The following is a 21,630-nucleotide window of genomic DNA, read 5'->3' as shown; positions in this document are numbered from 1 at the left end:
ATTAATTTATTTGTCTACAATTAGTTTCATCCTTCTAACCAATGCTCAACTGACTCTGTGATTCTGCAATAGAAAACTGCCATACATATTGAAACCACAGTGTTTAAATCTGTGTCTTCTATTCTTGTTTATGTACAAATGTTTTTTTCCCCCTTGACAGTTTGATCAATTTTATAAATTTCCAAATGTCAAGCTATCAAAACAACATATCAGCATTTGTAAATCAACGCAGGTACAAGCCTTTGCCATTTCAATAACTAGAGTTGGCCTTTTTTTTAAAAAAACGAAGAAGAAGAAAAATAATTTGAGAAAGGACTACAAGACTGAAACAAGTTATGAACTAATAAGTTATTGCAGCGGAAGTTGAAAATGTCACCTACTCCTGATTATTTACACACCTGCCAACAGTGTGAACACGTACAAAATTATGTTCCTATATGACCCAGTATCCCGAACGCTTCACTTTTTCATCAGGCAGTCTATCTATAAGGTGGGAGGGCAGATTCTTTTACTCAGTCCCATAGACCGCTTTCACAAATGGGACTCAGTCCCTTCTTTTAGCCACAATCAATTTGTTACTGTTTCTTCCCTAAAGTAACATTAATATTTGAAGAGTTCTTTAGGTACAATTTAAAGACTGACAAAATCTTTCCACCAGTGTAATAATTTTCGTAACTCATAGGATATACTCAACAGAAAATGGGTACTAAATGAGTTCTTTTATTAAGTTATCCATCCCATTTCAATTACAATCATTATCAAGGAAGCAGTCAAACTGAAGAGAAGTGAACATTCTTTAGAGCAATTAATAAACTAAGCATTAGCCTGTGTCACAAAATAGTAATAATTCAACAAATTGGATAGAATCTGAGTAGTCCCACTAAAACAGTAATTAAGGAAAAATCAAACTGTGGAAATATTATGAAAAGCATTGGCTGCTACTCACCATGAAGGAGCTGCAGACGTCAGAACAAAAGGACTGTTAAGGCATGTGCGCACAAGCACTCTACAACTACCTACAACAGAATGCATTCTGGCTGCAGCCACCGGAGATGGTGGTCACATGGGTGAGTTGTACCAGTCTGTGTGAATGTGTGTGTTTTCTGAAGAAGGCTTTGGCCAACAACTCAATGTGTCGCCTTTACAGTGAGTACCAATCCATCCACTTCATAAATTGTTCATTAACAGAGAAGTCGGACCAAATATACCTTACTTCACCAATGAGATGGGCAGGGAGTGTCATATTGAATGCTATCATGTGTCAAACAGAATTAAAATATGAATAAAGTCAAAGCTATTTAACTTTAACAACTCTTTGTTTATAATTTAGAGCTTGTGTGGTGCTGACAAAAATAGAAAATAAGGTATTACTGCTAAACAAGTAGTTACCATCTGAAACTGACCACATCACTTTTGTTTGTATTATACCTCATTTAAAATGTTCTAAGTAACAATGAACACATGAGGTTTTTAAATTTTGAGAAAGTTATTTATGGATAAATTAATGCATCAAATTACCAACACACTGAAAAACCATGAAAATTAATGTCAAACAAGGCAATATTCATTAAATGCAACTATTTTCCCATTTACAATAATTATACAAATACCAGCACACCTATGCTATGCAAACAGACGAGAAAAAATGACAAAACAATGAAGCTATACAAATGGGGACCTTAAACAGCGAAGTGTTAGTTCAAAGATGAAGTATCTAGCTTAAAGAATCATGCAACTTGAGAGTAATTCATTTAAACAATAGATCAACTGTCAAGCAGAAACCTTATTTGCAGAAATAGAAGTTGTGGCACAAAATGTGTCCTTATAATAAAGAACAACTATTTAAGGTAATATCATCCTGATCCCACACTGCATTTCAACACGAAGAACGGTACCTTGAAAGCACACTAAAGAAGCCTCAGAATATATAAAACCACAGTCATCAATATGAACAGCAGTAAACACTCAATGTTAAACACTCAAGGCTGTTAATTTGGTTTCAAATGGGAAGAATCCACACATATTCTTATTTAGTGAGCAACAAAAATTTTTTTAGTAACAAGTTTTCTTAATTTAAAAAAATTGTTCTCACGGACAAAAACAGAAGCTTTACTGAATGGAGCTTTTAAAAATTCTACCTACCATCCTAAGACCCGGATTTTTTTTGAGCACCAGACTTAAAAGAATTTCTGGGCAATGTAACAGAATACTGCATATTATGACCCATTAACCCTGCACTGCAGCAGCACTCAATATAACTGTACGAAGTGGAATACAATCAACCCCCCCCCCCCCCCCAAAGCCTTAATGGCAGAAGGGAGAATTCCAATGGCATGTGGAGTAAAACACATCCAGAGCTCTTGACTGTCATGTTGTAGACCGTACCCCCTCCGATAGTATATGTTTTGCCAATTGGAGTCACTGGACAGGTCTTACAGTGGAGAGCCATATGGGTGCAGGAGCAGCATACATCTGCATCTATATATAATCTGCAAGACATTGGCAGAGTGTACCATACATAACAACAAGTAATTTCCTGTCCTGTTACACTTGTAAATAGTTACACTTGTAAATAGAGTGAGAGAAAAAGGACTATCTATAAAACTGTGCACAAACCCTGATTTCTCTCATCTTATTTTCATGTCCTTATGCAAAAAATGTGTTGGCAGTAGTAAAACTGTTCTGCAGTCAGCTTGAAATGCCGGTTCCCTAAATTTCCTCACTAGTGATTCATGAAAAGAACATTGTCTCCCCTCCAGGATTTCCCAAAAGTCCAAGAATCATCGTTTGTAATACTTGCATGCTGATCAAACCTACCAGTAACAAATCTAGCAACACACCTACGAATTTCTTTGATGTCCTGCTTTAACCTGACCTGGTGGAGAACCCAAACACTCTAGCAGTACTAAAGAATGTGTCACATTATTATTCTCTGCATCATTTATTTTACAGATGAGTGACAAACTCCCAAAATTCTCCAATAAAATGAAGTTCACCATTCGCCTTTCCTGCTACCAACCTGACATGCTCATTCAATTTACTGCTTTGCCTAGATATCTAATCAATGGGACTGTTTCAAGCAAATCACTACAAATGCTGTACTCTAACATTACAGGCTCATTTTTCCTACTCATCTGCATTAACTTAAATTTTTCTACATTTACAAGAAGCTGTCATTTATCACTTCAACCAGAAGTCCTGTATAAGTTATCCTGTATCCTCCTACTGACATTCGACAGAGACACCTTCCTGTACGCCCCAGCATAATCAGCAGTCACAGATTCCTGCTCTACCTGTTCATCAATTCATTTATGGACACAGAAAATAATAGTGGCCTTTTCGCACGTTCCCTGTGGCACTTCTGACAATATCCTAGTCTTCAATGAACACTCGCCATTGAAAACAACACAGTGGTTCTATTATTTAGGAAGTCTGAGTCGCTCACATTTCTGGTAACCTAATCTGTATGATCAGACCTTTGTTAACCGTCTGCAGTAGGGCACCCTTTCTGGAATATGGCTCTTACCCTTTATCCATGCTTATCAGAGTATTACATGAGAAAAGGGCTAGAACGGGTTTCGCACAAATAATGCTTTCTAAATCCATGCTGATTTGTGGCCAGAAGTTTTTCCTGCCTCAAGGAAGTTTATGACATTCAAACTTGGAATGTGTTCAAGAATTCTGCAGCAAACTGATATTAAGCAGGTCTGTTCTTTTACTTTTTTTATATATATAGGAGTCACCTGTGCTTTCTTCCAGTTGATCGAGACTTTGCACTGGTTGAGATTTTCACGATAAATGCAAGCTAAGTAAGTGGTCATGCTGCAGAGTACTCTTTATAAAACTGAATTGGAACTCCATCTGATCCTAGCAAACTACTTGTTTTGAACTCTTTCAGTTGCTTCTCTATGCAATGACGACTATTTCTGTGTTCTCCACGTGGCAGTCTGTGCACCAGTCAAACCAATACATGTTCGTTTGATCCTCCTATGTGAATGGTTTCATGAATGCGAAATCTGAAACTTGAGCTTTGTTTTTGCTATCTTCTATTGGTACCCTAGACTGGTTGGTAAGTGACTTGATAGAAGCCTTCAACTCACTTAGTGATCTTATGTATGGCCAAAATTTCTCAGGGAGATCTTTCGCATGTGGTATAGCGGCGGAAGTTATTGTGTACTTCATCCATCGATCTCTTTACGGATGCACAAAATTTTACTAACTTTTGCCTGTTGTCATTTGAATGTTCTTTTTTGAACTGAAAGTGCACCAGTATCCATTTCTGCAGCATTTTCTGAATTTTATTATTAAACCGAGGTGGGTCTTTTCCATCATTAATCTACTTACACTGACCAGGAGACCAGGCTAGTACTGAGTAATTAGAGGTGTACCTGTTTTTTTTTTTTTTTTTTTTTTTTTGGGGGGGGGGGGGATGGGGGGGGGCATTACCAGTATCAGGATAGGATGTAATGACCTGGGGAATTTGACTTCTGAACTCGGCTGGTAGGCTGATTACCTACAGTGAACTCTGAGCTGAGAACATTGATGTAGTACTGCAGCAAACAGGCTGCACCTGAACAAGTGTATCTATCTCAAATTCCAAGACTGTATAGTGAGGAACGTATGATGCAGAAAGGATGGCAACTGTTAAAATTTAAGTACTTTTTGTTTGTAGGTTTATTGTGAATGGCAGTATGTAGCTGATCATTGGTAAGGCCGAGGTCAGCAATAAGGAAAGTGACATGAAATTTGGAATAGGATGGCATGAAATTTAATTGGGAGACTGCATTAAGGGATACCAAAAATTTCAACATCTCAGCCTCATTGTAAGACCATACCGCAAAAATGTCAATGTATTTAAATCAAGCAAGGGCTAAAGAGTTATCGATCCAAAGAAACCCCTTCTTAATGCTCCACGCAAAGGTTGACATAGGAAGGAGACATCCTGGTTCCCATGACGATGCTCATGATCTGTTTGTACACCCGTTCCCTAAAGGTAAAGTGCTTGTTAATAAGTACAAAGTTGATTAGGATTGGAATAAGGTGGTCTCTGGTTGATGTGATGTTCAGCACCATGCAGACCACGTACATAGGCAATGTTGATAGAGAGGAAGGTGGCATCAGTGGTGACAAGTAAGGTGTATGGTGTAAGTGGGAAGAGCACAGATATCAGACGATCTATGAAATGGTTTGTGTCTTTTACTATAGGAGGGGAGTCTTTGTAGTGTAAGTTGCTGGTGTTGATCATGAAATGCAGTGACACATTCAGAGGGTGCTTTGAAGCCAGCAACAACGGGATGGACAAGGTGGTTGGGTTTGTATGGGTTACGAAATCCTGTGGATTGAGGTGTTTGTCACTGCAAGGGGCCTGAGGTTTAAGGAGGGATTTTAGGTCAGTTTGTAACACAGTGATGGGATCTTGATGGCAGACACTGTAAGCGGAAGTGTCAGGAAGGCAGTACAAATCCTTGCTCATATACAGGGTTATTACAAATGATTGAAGCGATTTCACAGCTCTACAATAACTTTATTATTTGAGATATTTTCGCAATGCTTTGCACACACATACAAAACTCAAAAAGTTATTTTAGGCATTCACAAATGTTCAATATGTGCCCCTTTAGTGATTCGGCAGACATCAAGCCGATAATCAAGTTCCTCCCACACTTGGCGCAGCATGTCCCCATCAATGAGTTCGAAAGCATCGTTGATGCGAGCTCGCAGTTCTGGCACGTTTCTTGGTAGCGGAGGTTTAAACACTGAATCTTTCACATAACCCCACAGAAAGAAATCGCATGGGGTTAAGTCGGGAGAGCGTGGAGGCCATGACATGAATTGCTGATCATGATCTCCACCACGACCGATCCATTGGTTTTCCAATCTCCTGTTTAAGAAATGCCAAACATCATGATGGAAGTGCAGTGGAGCACCATCCTGTTGAAAGATGAAGTCGGCGCTGTCGGTCTCCAGTTGTGGCATGAGCCAATTTTCCAGCATGTCCAGATACACGTGTCCTGTAACGTTTTTTTTCGCAGAAGAAAAAGGGGCCGTAAACTTTAAACCGTGAGATTGCACAAAACACGTTAACTTTTGGTGAATTGCGAATTTGCTGCACGAATGCGTGAGGATTCTCTACCGCCCAGATTCGCACATTGTGTCTGTTCACTTCACCATCAAGAAAAAATGTTGCTTCATCACTGAAAACAAGTTTCGCACTGAACGCATCCTCTTCCATGAGCTGTTGCAACCGCGCCGAAAATTCAAAGCGTTTGACTGTCATCGGGTGTCAGGGCTTGTAGCAATTGTAAACGGTAAGGCTTCTGTTTTAGCCTTTTCCGTAAGATTTTCCAAACCGTCGGCTGTGGTACGTTTAGCTCCCTGCTTGCTTTATTCGTCGACTTCCGCGGGCTACGCGTGAAACTTGCCCGCACGCGTTCAACCGTTTCTTCGCTCACTGCAGGCCAACCCGTTGATTTCCCCTTACAGAGGCATCCAGAAGCTTTAAACTGCGCATACCATCGCCGAATGGAGTTAGCAGTTGGTGGATCTTTGTTGAACTTCGTCCTGAAGTGTCGTTGCACTGTTATGACTGACTAATGGGAGTGCATTTCAAGCACGACATACGCTTTCTCGGTTCCTGTCGCCATTTTGTCTCACTGCGCTCTCGAGCGCTCTGGCGGCAGAAACCTGAAGTGCGGCTTCAGTCGAACAAAACTTTATGAGTTTTTCTACGTATCTGTAGTGTGTTGTGACCATATGTCAATGAATGAAGCTACAGTGAATTTATGAAATCGCTTCAATCATTTGTAATAGCCCTGTATTTCCATCGATCATATATGACACTGGGAGGATAATTGTGTCATTAGTTTTGAGGGATTCTAAATGCCTGCAATCTGCAGAGGACAGGATAGGGTCAAAATGTAGTCACCCGAGGAATGATGGTGAAGCATTGTTGACTGTTAGGAACTTTTGGGAAGCTTGTAAAGAGTTGATTTTGGAGTAGTAGTGATTGTTTAAGTTGGGATCATAGCCATAACTGTCCAAGGAGGGTTCACTGTTAAGTCTGCTGTTGGAAAGGTATTGAGACTGGGTTGCAAAGTGATATTTACAGTTGACATTATTACTCGGGGGGTGTTAAGAAGGTTGGTCAGGCTCAATTTGTAGAAGAGGAGTGGTGGTCGATAGTGTGGCTGTTTACGGGGTGGGAGTAAGAGGTGTAAATGCCACCTAAGGGGTAGTTTAACAGAAGGAAGGATACATTTTTTGAGTGAGTCTAGCAAGCTGTTGCAGTCTGTAGTTGGCTTGGAAGATGATACCATTGAACGAAACACGAGGGGCAGATAACTGCTAGGTTTCATACGAAGAGATTGGCAGACGGGGTGTACAGGTCACAGATTAGCCAGTTAAGTGCAAAAGAATTGCTGTATTTGAAACAGTAAAAGGAGCGGTGAAGAGTGGGCTTATATCCAGAAATAAGAACTTTCACAGTGAGGCCTTTGGGGGTAACTCCTAAGTACAAGCATGGTTGAGGGAACAGCATATGGAATCTCAGTTTGTTGAGTGCAGAAGCATGTTTTCAAAAGGACTGAAAATGATGTGTGATGAGAGTCATCTTGACATAAGAGGAGAGTTTGGAGCATTACATTTAGTGGGCATGGTATAATAAAAAAATAAAAAATAAAAAACCAGAGTAGAGAGGGAGAAAATTAGAAAAAAAGACGCAAAAAGGGAAGAAACAAAAAAACTCAGAAAAATCAAAATCATAGAAAAACTCAAAGGAAAATTGTGAGAACAGACAAGACCTCGAAAGATGTAATGAATGGGCAAGATGAGGCAGGAGTTCATGATAAAATTGGAAAATATGATAAGAACTCTTACGCAACTTTTCTCACAGAGCGTCAAATACATACTTCGGTTCACACTAAACCTAAGAACAAAAAATACTTAAATTTTGACATTCCCTCCCACACAGACTTAGCATTCAAGGCAAACAGATGCCAACTGTTAACACCAGGACATCACCAGTCTGACATCTGTCTGTATTGTGTGTGATTATCCCACCAGCCTAATTCAAAAGCAGATACAGCTGATCCCTCCAACAAACAACCTACATGTACAGGTACACCTACTCCGTTCTATCCTAGTGTTGAATATATTAACCTATTACTTTGACAGGACTATAATTCCTAAAATCATTCCCTGAAATGAGGTCCACTCTAATCTTCCATGTAAGTTTACAGGTTTTCAAATCTCATCCAGAGCAGATACAATCACTCTTTCCTACCCACCCTGCCCAGTAAAGTCATTCCCGTCCCAGGAATCTGAGCAAATTTTCTGTAACTTGTCACATTTCCTAACACTCACTAGTCCTTTTCCTTCGTTCCTCTTCCTTCCACTTCAACCCTTCTGCTGGAACAAGGAGCCACTGCTTCGAAGCTTGCACATTTCCATATCTTATGCGTTGTCTCCTGCCACCACTTGATAATATTGGTAACTGACAGTGAATGCTGAAATTGGATTTTGACTTTTTTCTCAACTCACCCCCCCCCCCCCCCCCCCCAATCAGCCTGACATTTCCAGATACTTTTGCACAACCTATGATACAGAATCTGGTATCTTTTTGAGAAATACAACACTCTTTTCACACACGTAAATCAACACAGCATCCGATAGCTACTGATCTGACCTAGGCCCCACCTGTCTAACAGATCATGTCGTCACCTCCACATAATAGTAAAAATAATATTCAATAAATATTGAAAGCAGTATTCTCAGTGTTCTGTTTTACTGCCAAAAACACATTTGTGTGATGTCACATGTCCTGTGTTGAGACTGGCTGATAGAAGCAAACCGAGCAGTCATGATGCTGATTAATGTGTTGGTGAGGCTGAAGATCCGAATTTGGTGATTTTCATATTTATTCAAGTGTAGTACAACAAAATGCAGTTCAATTGAGCAACATATTAAAGATCTTCCCAAACGACACAATTTTAGGTACAATCTGCTGCGCAAAAATATTGGAAAATCAAGTGTTGTATGTAAAACATTATCTGTATTCCAATTTGTAAATTAAGATAGTGTCATTAGTGCAGGACAATGAATTTCTTATGATTGCACCAGTAAGACTAAGAAATATGAAGGGACTAACACTTCAGGCATAGACAAAACACTGAAATGCTTTGCACTGTACCTACAAATTAAATCAGCAACTCATATAGCCATAGGCCCAGTTATTAAATTTGAGTTCACATTTCTTGTTTTAACCACTGGATGTAAGGAACTCTATTAATGCCGACATGGCAGAGACTCTTGTGTGTACCTTTCCTATCTAGAATGGCAGGTCTCCACTGTTTACAGTATTCGGAAGGGATGGAAATCCCTTCATAATTCAGTGGTAATTTCCATACCAGCAGGATACAAGGACAAGAGTGTTCTGCGCTCAAATTTAGACTTCAGGCCCTTGTTTCCCCACTGTAGTGAAGTATGGAGGGAGCTGTGGTATAAAGTTTCAGAAGAAAAGTCAACAGTGTATGTTTGCAAAGTTTGTTTTTCTTTATCTGATTAGATTTAAGAGATTCAATATAAATAATTTCCTTTTTAACAATGTAAATAAATGTGACCTGTAACATGAATAAAAATAATGTAATTAATAGGTATGCTTTCATTTTCAGTTAAACACTGAAAAACAATGAAATAAGCCCAAATAGGAACACACAGCACTTCAAAAATAAGCCATAAGAACACAAATATTGCACCAAAAACAGCGAAAATAACACCAAAGTTTGCATTAAATAACGTCGGAACTTGACATAAAATGAAACAATTTTTCCTGTCACTACATACATGGTATAAATCTGGTATTGCTATTTTCAGCTTCATATCAGGCAGTGCCAAACAACCCAGAAAATTAGTATTAAACTGAAAATGAGATAGGCTTGAATATTCCAGAAATGTTCTTGCGTTTCTGCTGCAACAAGATCAAAGACGATGTTAAGAACTGAAGTGTGACATTACTCAAGGACAACTAACAAATTAAAAGTTATCTCCATTAACTGTTTCTTAAAAGTGAGCTCTTTCATTTATATTCCGAGACCAGTTTATAAAATAAAAATATGTGTGGATGTGTTAATGAGAAAGATAACCTAAAACAACCATGCAGGTGGAGGGGAAGGTGAGGGGGGGGGGGGGGGGGGGGGAACCCCACCTTTTGCTGCTGTTGTCCACTGAACGTGACCTTGACTTCGACCGCGAATGGCTGGAGTGCGATCGTGATCTGGATGGTGAGCTGGTATGTGAGCGTGACCTCGATCTAGAGGCTGATCTGGATCTTGTCTTCGGCCGGGGTCCACCCGCAAGGCTCATCAGCTTCGCCTGCAGGCTTGACACTGGCCTGGAAACCCCACCCACTCAACACGTTTATCATCTTATCCAACATGGATGTGAGATCCAAATTTATGACTGATCAATTAAAAGTCAAAATGAACACATTTATTTCCTTTTCATCTTCCAGTGGTAAAGCATTTGACAATGATCACGTGAACATTGCAAAAAAATGTAATACAAAACATTAGAGTACAAGTTTTACATTAAGGATGGCTGGGGAAAAAGCAGGAAGAGAAACAGAATGATGAGCCCAATTTCACAAAAAATACACACATCAAAAAAAGTTTTGCATCACCGCAGTTCCAAAACCTGTACAGAAAATTGGAACACAGATCAACATAAACATCATTTCCACCCTTTTTATTGCTCATGAAGACCACACATTCCATGTTGTACCACCATACAGCGAGACCTTCGGAGGTGGTGGTCTAGATTGCTGTACAGACTGGTACCTCTAATACCCAGCAGCACATCCTCTTGCATTGATGCAAGCCTGTATTCATCGTGGCATACTATCCGCAAGTTCATCAAGGCACTGTTGGTCCAGATTGTCCCACTCCTCAACGGTGATTCGGCGTAGATCCCTCAGAGTGGTTGGTGTGTCACGTCATCCATAAACAGCCCTTTGCAATCAATCCCAGGCATGTTCGATACGGTTCGTGTCTGGAGAGCATGCTGGCCACTCTATTCAAGCGATGTCGTTATCCTGAAGGGAGTTATTCACAAGATGCGCACTGATGGGGGTGCGAATTGTCACCCATGAAGATGAATACCTCGCCAATATGCTGCCGATATGGTTGCACTATAGGTCGTATCGTACAGCCATTACGGCGCCTTCCATGACCATCAGCGGTGTACGTTGGTCCCACATAATGCTACCTCAAAACAGCAGGGAACCTCCACCATGCACTCACTGGACAATGTGCCTAAGGCATTCAGCCTGACTGGGTTGCCTCCAAACACATCTCCGATGATTGTCTGGTCGAAGGCATATGCGATACTCATCGGTGAAGAGAACATGGCGCCAATCCTGAACGGTCCATTTGGCATATTGTTGGGCCTACGTGTACCGTGCTGCAAGGTGGTGTGGTTGCAAAGATGGAACTCGCCATGAATGTCGGGAACGAAGTTGCACATCACGCATCTTATCGTGCACAGTTTGAGTCGTAAAATGATGTCCTGTGGCTGCATGAAAAGCATTATTCAATATGGTGGTGTAATGTCTCCTGCAGTGGTCTCTCCGCGATATTTTCAGAAATTTTATAAATTATATAACTCAGTACATATCTCGAAATATCTCTTCTTATCTTACCGATTCCTAAACTTTAATATACGATGATTATCAATGCAAAGTAGTTTCAAGCCCTATTATTCCTTGGAGCGTCCATTTACTCCATGGAACAGCTTCTCTGCTATCTGTTTTCTCTGATGAAAAGAATGAGGAAGTGCTTGCCGATTAGCCATGAAAGGAGGAGGATGTATATGTATGTATTGTTGAGCTAGTGGCCATCTTGATGAGATTCTGTATGAGAAGGAATTTAATACATGAACTAAACTAAAGTAAGTGTGTTTGCGTATTATTTAACTGATTATTATTGACAGTGTCTGCTTACTATGCTGTGTTGCACAGGATCAGTGAGGAACGTCTGATTTACACTGGACGAACCTGCCGTTTTGTATGCTCAAGATATCCAGTTACTTCAAATAAATAGGCTAACATGGTCTTACCAGCAGCTTCCCCATGTGATCACCGAAAGTTAATATTTATTACAAATTTTTTCAGGAGATCGACTGACAATTTTCGTCGCACCGAGACTTCAAAATTGCTTCACTGCCTTATGGAATTTAAGTTAAGCTCAATTTAATCAGGATAGAACAGTATTGAACTGTGTTAATGTGATAAGCCTGCTTTGTGAATGAAAATTCCCTTAACATACGCATGTTTTTACTATCCTGATCAGTGAAGCTAAATCATGCCGGTATGAGAGAGGTTTAGAATACCACACAAAAAATATTAAAGTGGCATTGCTGTCAGGGTACCTCCAAGAGATAATCCGTAGGTAGCAGTCATCCACAGCAGTGGTAGCCCTTGGAAGGCTTGAGTGAAGCATGTCATCGACAGTTCCTGTCTCTCTGTATCTCCTCCATGTCCAAACAACATCGCTTTGGTTCACTCCAAGACACCCGGACACTTCCCTTGTTGATAGCCCTTCCTAGCACAAAGTAACAATGCGGCCGCGATTGAAATGCAGTATTGACCGTCTAGGCATGCTTGAACTACAGACGACACGAGCCCTGTACCTCCTTCCTGGTGGAATGACTGGAACTGATAGGCTGTCAAGACCCCCTCCGTCTAATAGGCGCTGTGCATGCATGGTTGTTTACATCTTTGGGAGGGTTTAGTGACATCTTTGAACAGTGAAAGGGACAGTGTCTGTGATACAATATCCGCAGTCAACGTCTGGGGAAACCAGGGTGATGCAAAACTTTTTTTGATGTATGAAGTAACTCACTCGCTTCCTTACAAGCACACACATCTGTGTGCACATGCACATGCATGCACAAATCCCACGCCATTTAGTGGTAGATTACAGCAAAGACATTTTCGGAACAGTAACCTTTCTTCACACAATGTTATCTGAATGGAAGCTCCTATAGGAAGTGCAGGTGCTGGACACTAACTTGCTGCACATCACTCTCACTCTGCTGCACACAATAAAACAATACTTTTTTACTATCCATAATGTTTCAATAGTTTGTTGCTTGTACAGCATTTGGTTGGACAAAGATGGCATTTGTAATTTCTGTACACAATCCGATTTGAAACAATAGCGTATTAGTTCACCCCACTATTTCGTCTTCCTCTTAGCGTGACAGGTGAAAATGTTAGCAGAGCTTAAAAGTCAGCACATCCTAACAGACCAGGTAAAAGGAAAATACACATACAGAAATAAAGTTACTAAATACAGTAATATGTATTTACATAGAGAGCTTGTCTAAATCATATTGTGGTTATTACTCCTTAAGGTGCATTTTGGCCATAGCCGACATTAGACAAAAAGAAAGCAAAGAGAAGTGCAGACTCACTGTCACGTATAGTGCATCAGTTGATGTTATGAATTGTATCTATGGTTCAGTATTAGTCTGATCTTATGATGGGTAGGCATCTAAAATTATAGCATCAATTTTTTGTGACATTCAGATCTATTTTTGATGAAATTCAGGACTTAGTTTTTGCTTGTTTGTAAATCATTAGATGTACAAATTTAAAAAGTTGTCATGTTATGTGCCTGAATCCTCCATGCATTGAAAGTGACTGTTAAAAATAATAAATAAATAAAATTACAAAATTGGAAACATCTTTTTTTGCTTTTTCAAAAACTTCAATAGCTTTTTTGTCTGAAGCAGTCTTTCCTTGTTTTCTTCTTTTGGCTCTGTTTAAAGCTTTCAATAAATGTTTATGTCAAGAATTTGCGACATTTTCTCGCCAGTAAACAGATTGCTGCTCCGATTTAAGGTGTTTCTTTGATATTATTTTTGTGTTCCCAATTAAATTAGTAATTATAAAATTTGCAGAATATTGATTTCTACTTTTCGTGGCCACTTGTAACCACCCAATCCATGCTTAACAATTCTACAGATAAAATTAACAAGATACCTAGTGTGAAATTATAACTGAAAATAACTGTATTTGCATGTTAAGGAAAGATTCGGAGTGGTCAAAGTAATCAACAGGTTTTGTTTTTGGGCAGCTTTAGTCGAGACTGCAGAAATTATAAACTGGCAGTCGGTCACAAGCATAAATAAACTAGAATTCTGACCGCCAGAGGGGATGCCCATAGGAATTGCCGACCCCTTCTCACGTTAATAGGGTTGCAATTGAACTCCATGATAGACCATGATTAGTCTTTTCACTCATTTAAAAATAGGAAATCAAAACAACAAGCAACACACAACACAAAGCTTTCAGTAACATTTATCACACAGCTGATTCCATAGGCTGGCAGTGTTGTTAATGTGGTAGTTCACGCCTGACCTATTTGGCCGATTTGCAATCCGAAACACCCACCATTTCAAACTGCCACATTAAAGTGTGTGCATGCACTAGGTTCACATGGGGCTACAAAAACTGGATTTTGTAAACCTATTTTCCAATCCTGCTTCTGGTTGGTCATGGAAACACTCCAATATTTATGCTAGAAATGTGGCTTTCTAGTTGCCAAGTTTCAACTTACATAATCAGTTTTCACCCCCACATAATCACACAACTGTTTCTGAAACATGTTTGGATTGTCAGATTATGTCTTGCAGACAAACATTTTTGGGTAATGCAGACAGTGACTTTTTGTGCAGTGAAGAAGTAGAAATATAAGACTCAGCATGGGAAAAAATCAACCTTTGAGCTGACTAAATCAGAAACTGGAAGAGCTGATTTCCAGATGCAATATTTGACCTGTCATGAGAAATTATCTCAACCCTTAACATGTTAACACAGCAACAAAAAACAGATTTCAGAATTCATTTTCATCTTCCAGAAGTTAAGTCACATGATTATACTAACTTTTGAACTTTGCATAGCAGAGAAACATATACATTTTTTGGCTCTAAAAGCAAAATTCCACCGAGGCAACACTAAGCAACATGTTGCCCTGAGTTACACCCTACATGTTGCTTGCAACTTTTAGTGTGCAACTTCAAACCATGCTTCGAAGTTGCCGTTGTGCAGAAAATATGGCACATTGTGTTTTACACAGCAGGTTGACTGTAGCATGTGCCTCAGTCAATTACACATCAAAATGGCTCTGAGCACTATGGGACTTAACATCTGAGGTCATCAGTCCCCCAGAACTTAGAACTACTTAAACCTAACTAACCTCAGGACATCACACACATCCATGCCCGAGGCAGGATTTGAACCTGCGACCATTGCGGCCGCGCGGTTCCAGACTGAAGCGCCTAGAACCACTCTGCCACTGCAGCCAGCAGACGCAACATCAAAATAGTTCACAGTGCCAACACAAATGATAGAAGCAGCTCCTTTCTTGGTTCTAACCTTGAGTAACAGAAGTAAAAGAAGAAAACAAAGATGATGGAGAGTATAACTATTTATTGGTGGTCAAGCATCTTAATTTTTTTATGGAACTGGTGCATGACTGTGGAACTTTCAGAAATTCTACACTGATGAGTTTAGAAGATTTTACGTACCTGTTGCATCAAATCATTTCAATGATAAGAAAATCAAACAGTAACTACTGTAAGGCAATACTGGCTGATGAGAGGTTGTAACTGATAAGATATTTAGCTACAGGTCACAGCTATCCTTCATTGTAGTACATACTCTGCACTTCAGAATGAAGTATTTTAAGAATTGTGCCCCGAGTATGCACAGCTATAATGCTTGTTCTACATGATTTAGACATGGAAGTAGGTAAACAGTGTCATTCCAAACTGTTGCTTGTATGTAGTACACTTTTGATATCAAAACAACATGATCAGAGAATGCATTGTTTGAAATGAAGTACTTTAATAGTTTCTCATTTTTAAGGGGGTAGGACGTCAAACGGGCCGACTTGGAGCAGGAGAGGCACCACAGGACATTTTAATTTCCAAAATTTCATCATTTTTTCACTTACTACTGGCTGCATTTGTTGCTATAGGTACACTTTTCTTCCTAAGTAAGAGAGATTCTTTAATGACTTTTGCACAGCATACAAACCATAGTTACATGTGTATGAAACTCTAGAAGTTATTTAATTTATGAAAAAAATGAACTGTTACATTTTAAACTTCATGTTTAGAAAAATTCAAGTTTTATAGTTAATAATCTCAATTTTTCCACAGTTTTTTAATATATTTGGAAAATTCTAGAGTTTCATAAACCTGTAACTACCGTTTGCATGCAATGAAAAATTCATCGAAGAATCTCTCTTACTTAGGAAGAAAAGTGTACCTATAGCAACAAATGCAACCAGTAATACGTGAAAAATGATGAAATTTCACATGTTAAAAAAAAAAGAGGTATTTTGCTATGTTTTTGAACTTCCACTGCGATGAGTGTGAGTCCTCAATCCCTCCTCATCATGGTGACAAAGTTTTATGAATTTATTTGTAAAAGTATAGACAGTAGAAATTAGAATGTCCTGTGATGACTCTCCTGCCCAAGTCGGCCCATTTGACGTCCTACCCCTGTTAATACCATTCATTTCATATTGTAGCATATTTGAATACATTGATAAGCCAAAACATTATGACCACTGTCCACCGCAATGTTAGATGCTGCCTGGTGGCACTGCGGGAACATGATGCGGTAAAGATAGTATGTAAGCACAGCGGACACAGACAGGCGACGACCCTAGGAAAGGTATGGACTGCAAATGGGGAACTCCACTGACATACGTGACTCTGACAAAGGACAGATTATTATTATTATTATTACACACAGCCTGTGAAAAAGTGTCTAAAAATGGCGAAGCTGGTCAAATGTTCATGTGCTACTGTCATGAGCATCTGCGGAAAGAGGTGTAAGGAAGGGGGAACTATCACTAGGCATTAAATGGTAGAACATCCATGGCACTTCACAGAATGTGGGGTTTGGAGGCTTGTTGCTCTGTAAAGCAGGATAGATGATAAAACTGTACCATCTCCGCCGGAAGAGCATAGTGTTCACACACACGTAAGCATTTTGAAGCAAAGTGTTGAACATGGATCTCTGCAGCAGACCACCCCTACATTATTCACATACTGACACAACAACGTCATCAGTTACTATTGCAGTGAGCATGGGATGATCGGAATTCAACTATCAATCAATGGAAACATATGGGCTCTTCAGATGAATCATATGTTTGCTGTACTAGGTCAATGGTCATTGCCACAAATGCCATCATCGAGATGAATGATGGCTCGAAAAGTGCAGCACGTCATGGATGCAGGCATATGGGAACATTATTATGCTATGGGAGATATTCTCCTGTGCTAGCGTGGGACTTGTGGCAGTAATCGAAGACATGCTGACAGCTGTGAAACACCTGCAGCTCTTCATGCTCGATTTCTTCCCCGATGGCGATGTCATCTTTCAGCAATGTAATTGTCCATGTCTTGGAGCCATAACTGTGCTACAGTGGTTAGAGGAGCATTATAGTGAACTCGCGTTGATATATCTGTAACCAAATTCACCTAATGTAAATGCTATGGAATCATCTAATGTAAATGCTATGGAACCTATCTGGATCGCTATTGGTCACCATCACTGTAAGCACAAATCAGAGGCCCATTATTTATGCAAATTGTATGACCTATGCGTAGACATCTAATGCCACATACCTGCACAAACCTACCAACAAACTGTCGAAACCCTGATATGCAGAATAAATGATGCATTTCATTCCAAAGGCAGATAAACAACCTATTAAGCAGGTGGTCATAATGTTCTGGCTCAGCAGTGTGTAATGATTTGAGGCTCTTACAATCAGACCTGGCCAGCACTCCAAAAGTAGAACCCCCTGGGCGATGTTCTATTGTTCGAGCACAGATATCAAAGTGAATCAATGCAGTAGGGCGTAGTTCACTGCTGTTGCCTTATTTGTTTACTGCAGTCACAATCTCTCCCGAATAATTCTGCGTGACTGGTTCTTGGCGTAACACACCTACTGACCGTAAATACCATTACTGCAGTGATATTATTGTTGCTGTGTTCTTTAGTCTGAAGACTAGTTTGTAGTATGTCAAAACTGTGGAACTAAATGCACACGCCACCTGTTATGTGCATAAGACTACGCAGTTTTGGCATATTACAAAGACCCTGATGGATTACCCCTTATTTTCCTCCTTGTTTAGGAGATGCACCACTTTTCTTTAACGGTAGCAGTTTCTTACATTCAAAATGGAATGCAGACCATAAATTCTTGCTTTCCTTATTCACTCGGAGAAAATAATACCATATTTTTCAGTATGCTGCTCCAGCTGTATTGTTCTTAATTTACTGTCTTTGTAATCACTACTTTTCATGCTCCGAAACTCTCACGAATAATAATGATCTTCAATAACAGAAACCAATTTGTCAATCGTTAATTCAATGTCACATGCAATACAACGCACAGATCCACTGACCGACTGGTAGTTGGTGACACAGGGCGACAAGTCCCTTCTTGTTGACAGTTGCAGGCAGCTGGCACGATTTGCCTACTGCAGTACACTATAATGTTGCATGTGGTTCACTGCCATGTGTTGCAAAGGTAGAATTACTCCTTGTCGTGTGCGCCACCGTTGCATGGCATGTAATGCCCTCTTGCGAGGTCCCACCAGCTGAGTACTATGTTGCATTACATGACGTGTATTGAAACCATTCAGCCACCCACAATTCACATTGCACCACAGCAAGTGCACTGATACATCATTGCATCCAAGTACTTTTTATTTTGCAAACTCATTTTTATGCACATCTTTCCAAATTTGGCTTAACCAGATGATATGCAAAACTAGTAACTGAAAATTTATTACATTTACAAAATTTATATGCAGGTAACAAAGCTATTTCAAACTCTCTCTCATACAACAGTTCATCCAGAGACAATTCACTTTGAAACAGCATTTATTGGGTAATTTTGCATTTTCACATTTTGAGGCAGAATTTGCGTTCATCACAAAGTGCAAATTTTTCATGTCACTAACGGTGAGAGGCAAAACACATTATCAGAAAAAATGAACGCACCGTTATCCAAACAAGCTGTCTGCAAGGGCTAAGAATGCTCACTGATGTCTGCAACAATGTTGTATCTCACCTAGTGAATTATCTTGTGGCTAGACAGAATGTTTTAGCTGGAAACCGAAAGGTGCGTGTCATTATCGCTGCTTTTACAGAGTGAGTCACTGCCTATATAATGACAGAAGTCAACTAAAAATAGTATCCATACAGTGAAGCATGGCAATTGGCATCAATCTCTTGTTAATGACTTCTGAAAGAAAGCCTTTAAAAACAATGATTATTGGCAATATCTGGAATTCCAGGAGAGTATTAACAAGAAATCTAGATTGTTACACCAGAGGATGCTGACAGCTAGGGACAGGAAAAATTCACATAAATAATAATGACAAGTAATTTGAAACTGATTGTTTTTAGAGACATAACATGGCTCTGGCTGTATTTACAAAATGTTGCAAAGTTTGGTATTTTCCCCATTCCAGTACAGACATGTAAATGGGAAGACAGTGAGTACCAATAATGGTAACTGATCACTATTTAATGTTGGAACTGGATCTGCATTTCTCTCTCTCTCTCTCTCTCTCAAGTTTGAGGTACACATGTAACCTTGAAATGGCCATTTATATGCCACTTAACAATAATATCCATTGATAAATTTCTTGGCCTTTTTATATAGTAATTCATAGCAAAAGTAACCAATTTTGGAGAGACTGCAGTACATCAACTGAACTGCATGTTTTTGTAGTATACAAAGTACGAAAATGAAAACCAAGAAATAAGCCATATTTTGGTTCACGAATATATACCTCAACATGGAAACTGCTTAGTTTGCTACTATCGGCCAATCTCACCTCTGACTATGCTACACATCAAGCTTCATGCTCCAGAACAATAAATTGATAGTCTCAGTCTCAGTGCGCTGTTGTACCACCAGAAACATGTTTTCATGATGTCATATCTCCTCTGCTGTGATCGTAAGTCAGTCAAACAGTCACCATGTTGATTTCTTGTTTGACTATCTACGGTACTGAATTCAGCAGTTTTTGTCATTCTTCTTGTGAACTAAGAAAACAGAATTTAATTGAAGCACCATACTAAAGAAGACAGATACTCCAAAAGGTAGTTTTAACATTTCAGTCAAGTGTTGATGGTTTGGAAGCTTAATGTCTCCGCAGAGAATTTTGAAGTTATGATAACGCTTTCTGTTGAAGCACTTTCAACACTGCAACTGAACATAGTTATTCATTCTATAACTGATATTATTTTATAGGTTTAACTTAAAAGTTTCTTTTACCAATAAGAAAAGTAAACTGGAATGTGCGACGATGACAACAACAACAACAACAACAACAATGGCAACAACAATTGTTAATAAAGTGATGGCTCTACTTTCATTTTCAACCAAACACCGAGACAATGAAATATGACAAAAATATAGAACATAATTGAAACATGAGCAGTCAAAAAATAATACTGAAACTGCTGAAAAATAATACTGATTCCAGCAAAAATCTCCCATAGCCTATTTCTGAACCAAGAATAGCCTTTGTGGATAAACCCAATTACCCAATAAAGTATTACTATAGGACATACTAATACAAAATTGAGTCAAAACAAAATGACATTTGATATTCAGCAGGTGGTGATAGTTTAGTTGGATATTCTATACAGTCTTGACAATACATTGATGACATGGAACAAGTCAGTTTAGTAGCTATGTAAGACAAGTGATCTATACTCCCAAACAAAAAGAGGTCTTGTTCACACTATTACCTAAAATCTTGAAATACGTACACCTGGTGGCGCTCTTTACAGTAGTCAAGAGTATTTTCTCTGGTGTTTCGGCTGAATATATTTGCAGTTTCGTTATTGCAATGTGTAGCTGGTGTCAGTCCAAACAAATAGTGCAAATCATATCTTTCACACGACACCAAGTGTTAGTGAGTTTCTTTCTCCCCCAAAGTGTTTGTTTCTTTCCCCATTATGAGCGAAATTATTTATAAAGTGGGGTTTTTCGTCCTGGTTTGATATGACAGTACCAAATTACTCTGGAGTGATATTTATTTTATCAATATGTATTAAAAGGGACAGTAACACACAAAGAACAACCAGTAGTCCAACAGTGAATCACATAATGATCTGCCCCGAGCTGGCTGCTACAGCCATACAGCAGCGCTACGCAGTCTTGGCTGAACTACGGGTTATTCTTCAGGTTTTAATGTTACTTTTAATATATATTGATAAAACGAAATGCACACTAGATTAATTTGGTAATGCTCTACCTAACGAGTACATAAAATTTCATTTTAAATCAATTTTGTTCCTAATGGGAAACAAACTGATGCTTTCCACTGACAATGTGAGTCGCAAGAAGGACTCGCGGAGCAATATTTGTTGGGGCTGATGCTAGTATTTTAATGTGACAGCAAGCTACAAAAATTTTATACAGTTCTTTTGCACAATTTAACTTGCCAGTTTCTAAAAAAGATTTCTATGGAATAGAGGGTTGTCCAGAACCAACTCAAGTTTATGTCATTTTAATTTGCCTT

At 39.2% G+C, this 21,630-nt stretch overlaps 1 protein-coding gene across 9 annotated transcripts in view; it reads right to left on the bottom strand.

The window, feature by feature from the left end:
* LOC126203356 (serine/arginine repetitive matrix protein 1) overlaps positions 1–21,630 on the bottom strand; it is a 166,913-nt gene that overhangs the window by 77,077 nt on the left and 68,206 nt on the right. For 8 of the 9 annotated variants that reach the window (XM_049937646.1, XM_049937650.1, XM_049937648.1 and 5 more), the window contains one exon: positions 10,202–10,387. The exons of the other annotated variant lie outside the window; for it this stretch is intronic. In XM_049937646.1, the coding sequence (XP_049793603.1) occupies positions 10,202–10,387 (186 nt within the window). The remainder of the gene's footprint in view (positions 1–10,201; positions 10,388–21,630) is intronic. 9 annotated transcript variants of the gene reach the window in all.

This window comes from Schistocerca nitens, chromosome 9 (assembly GCF_023898315.1).
Source record: "Schistocerca nitens isolate TAMUIC-IGC-003100 chromosome 9, iqSchNite1.1, whole genome shotgun sequence".
Classification (NCBI taxonomy): domain Eukaryota; kingdom Metazoa; phylum Arthropoda; class Insecta; order Orthoptera; family Acrididae; genus Schistocerca; species Schistocerca nitens.
This window is presented reverse-complemented; position numbering and strand designations above follow the sequence as displayed.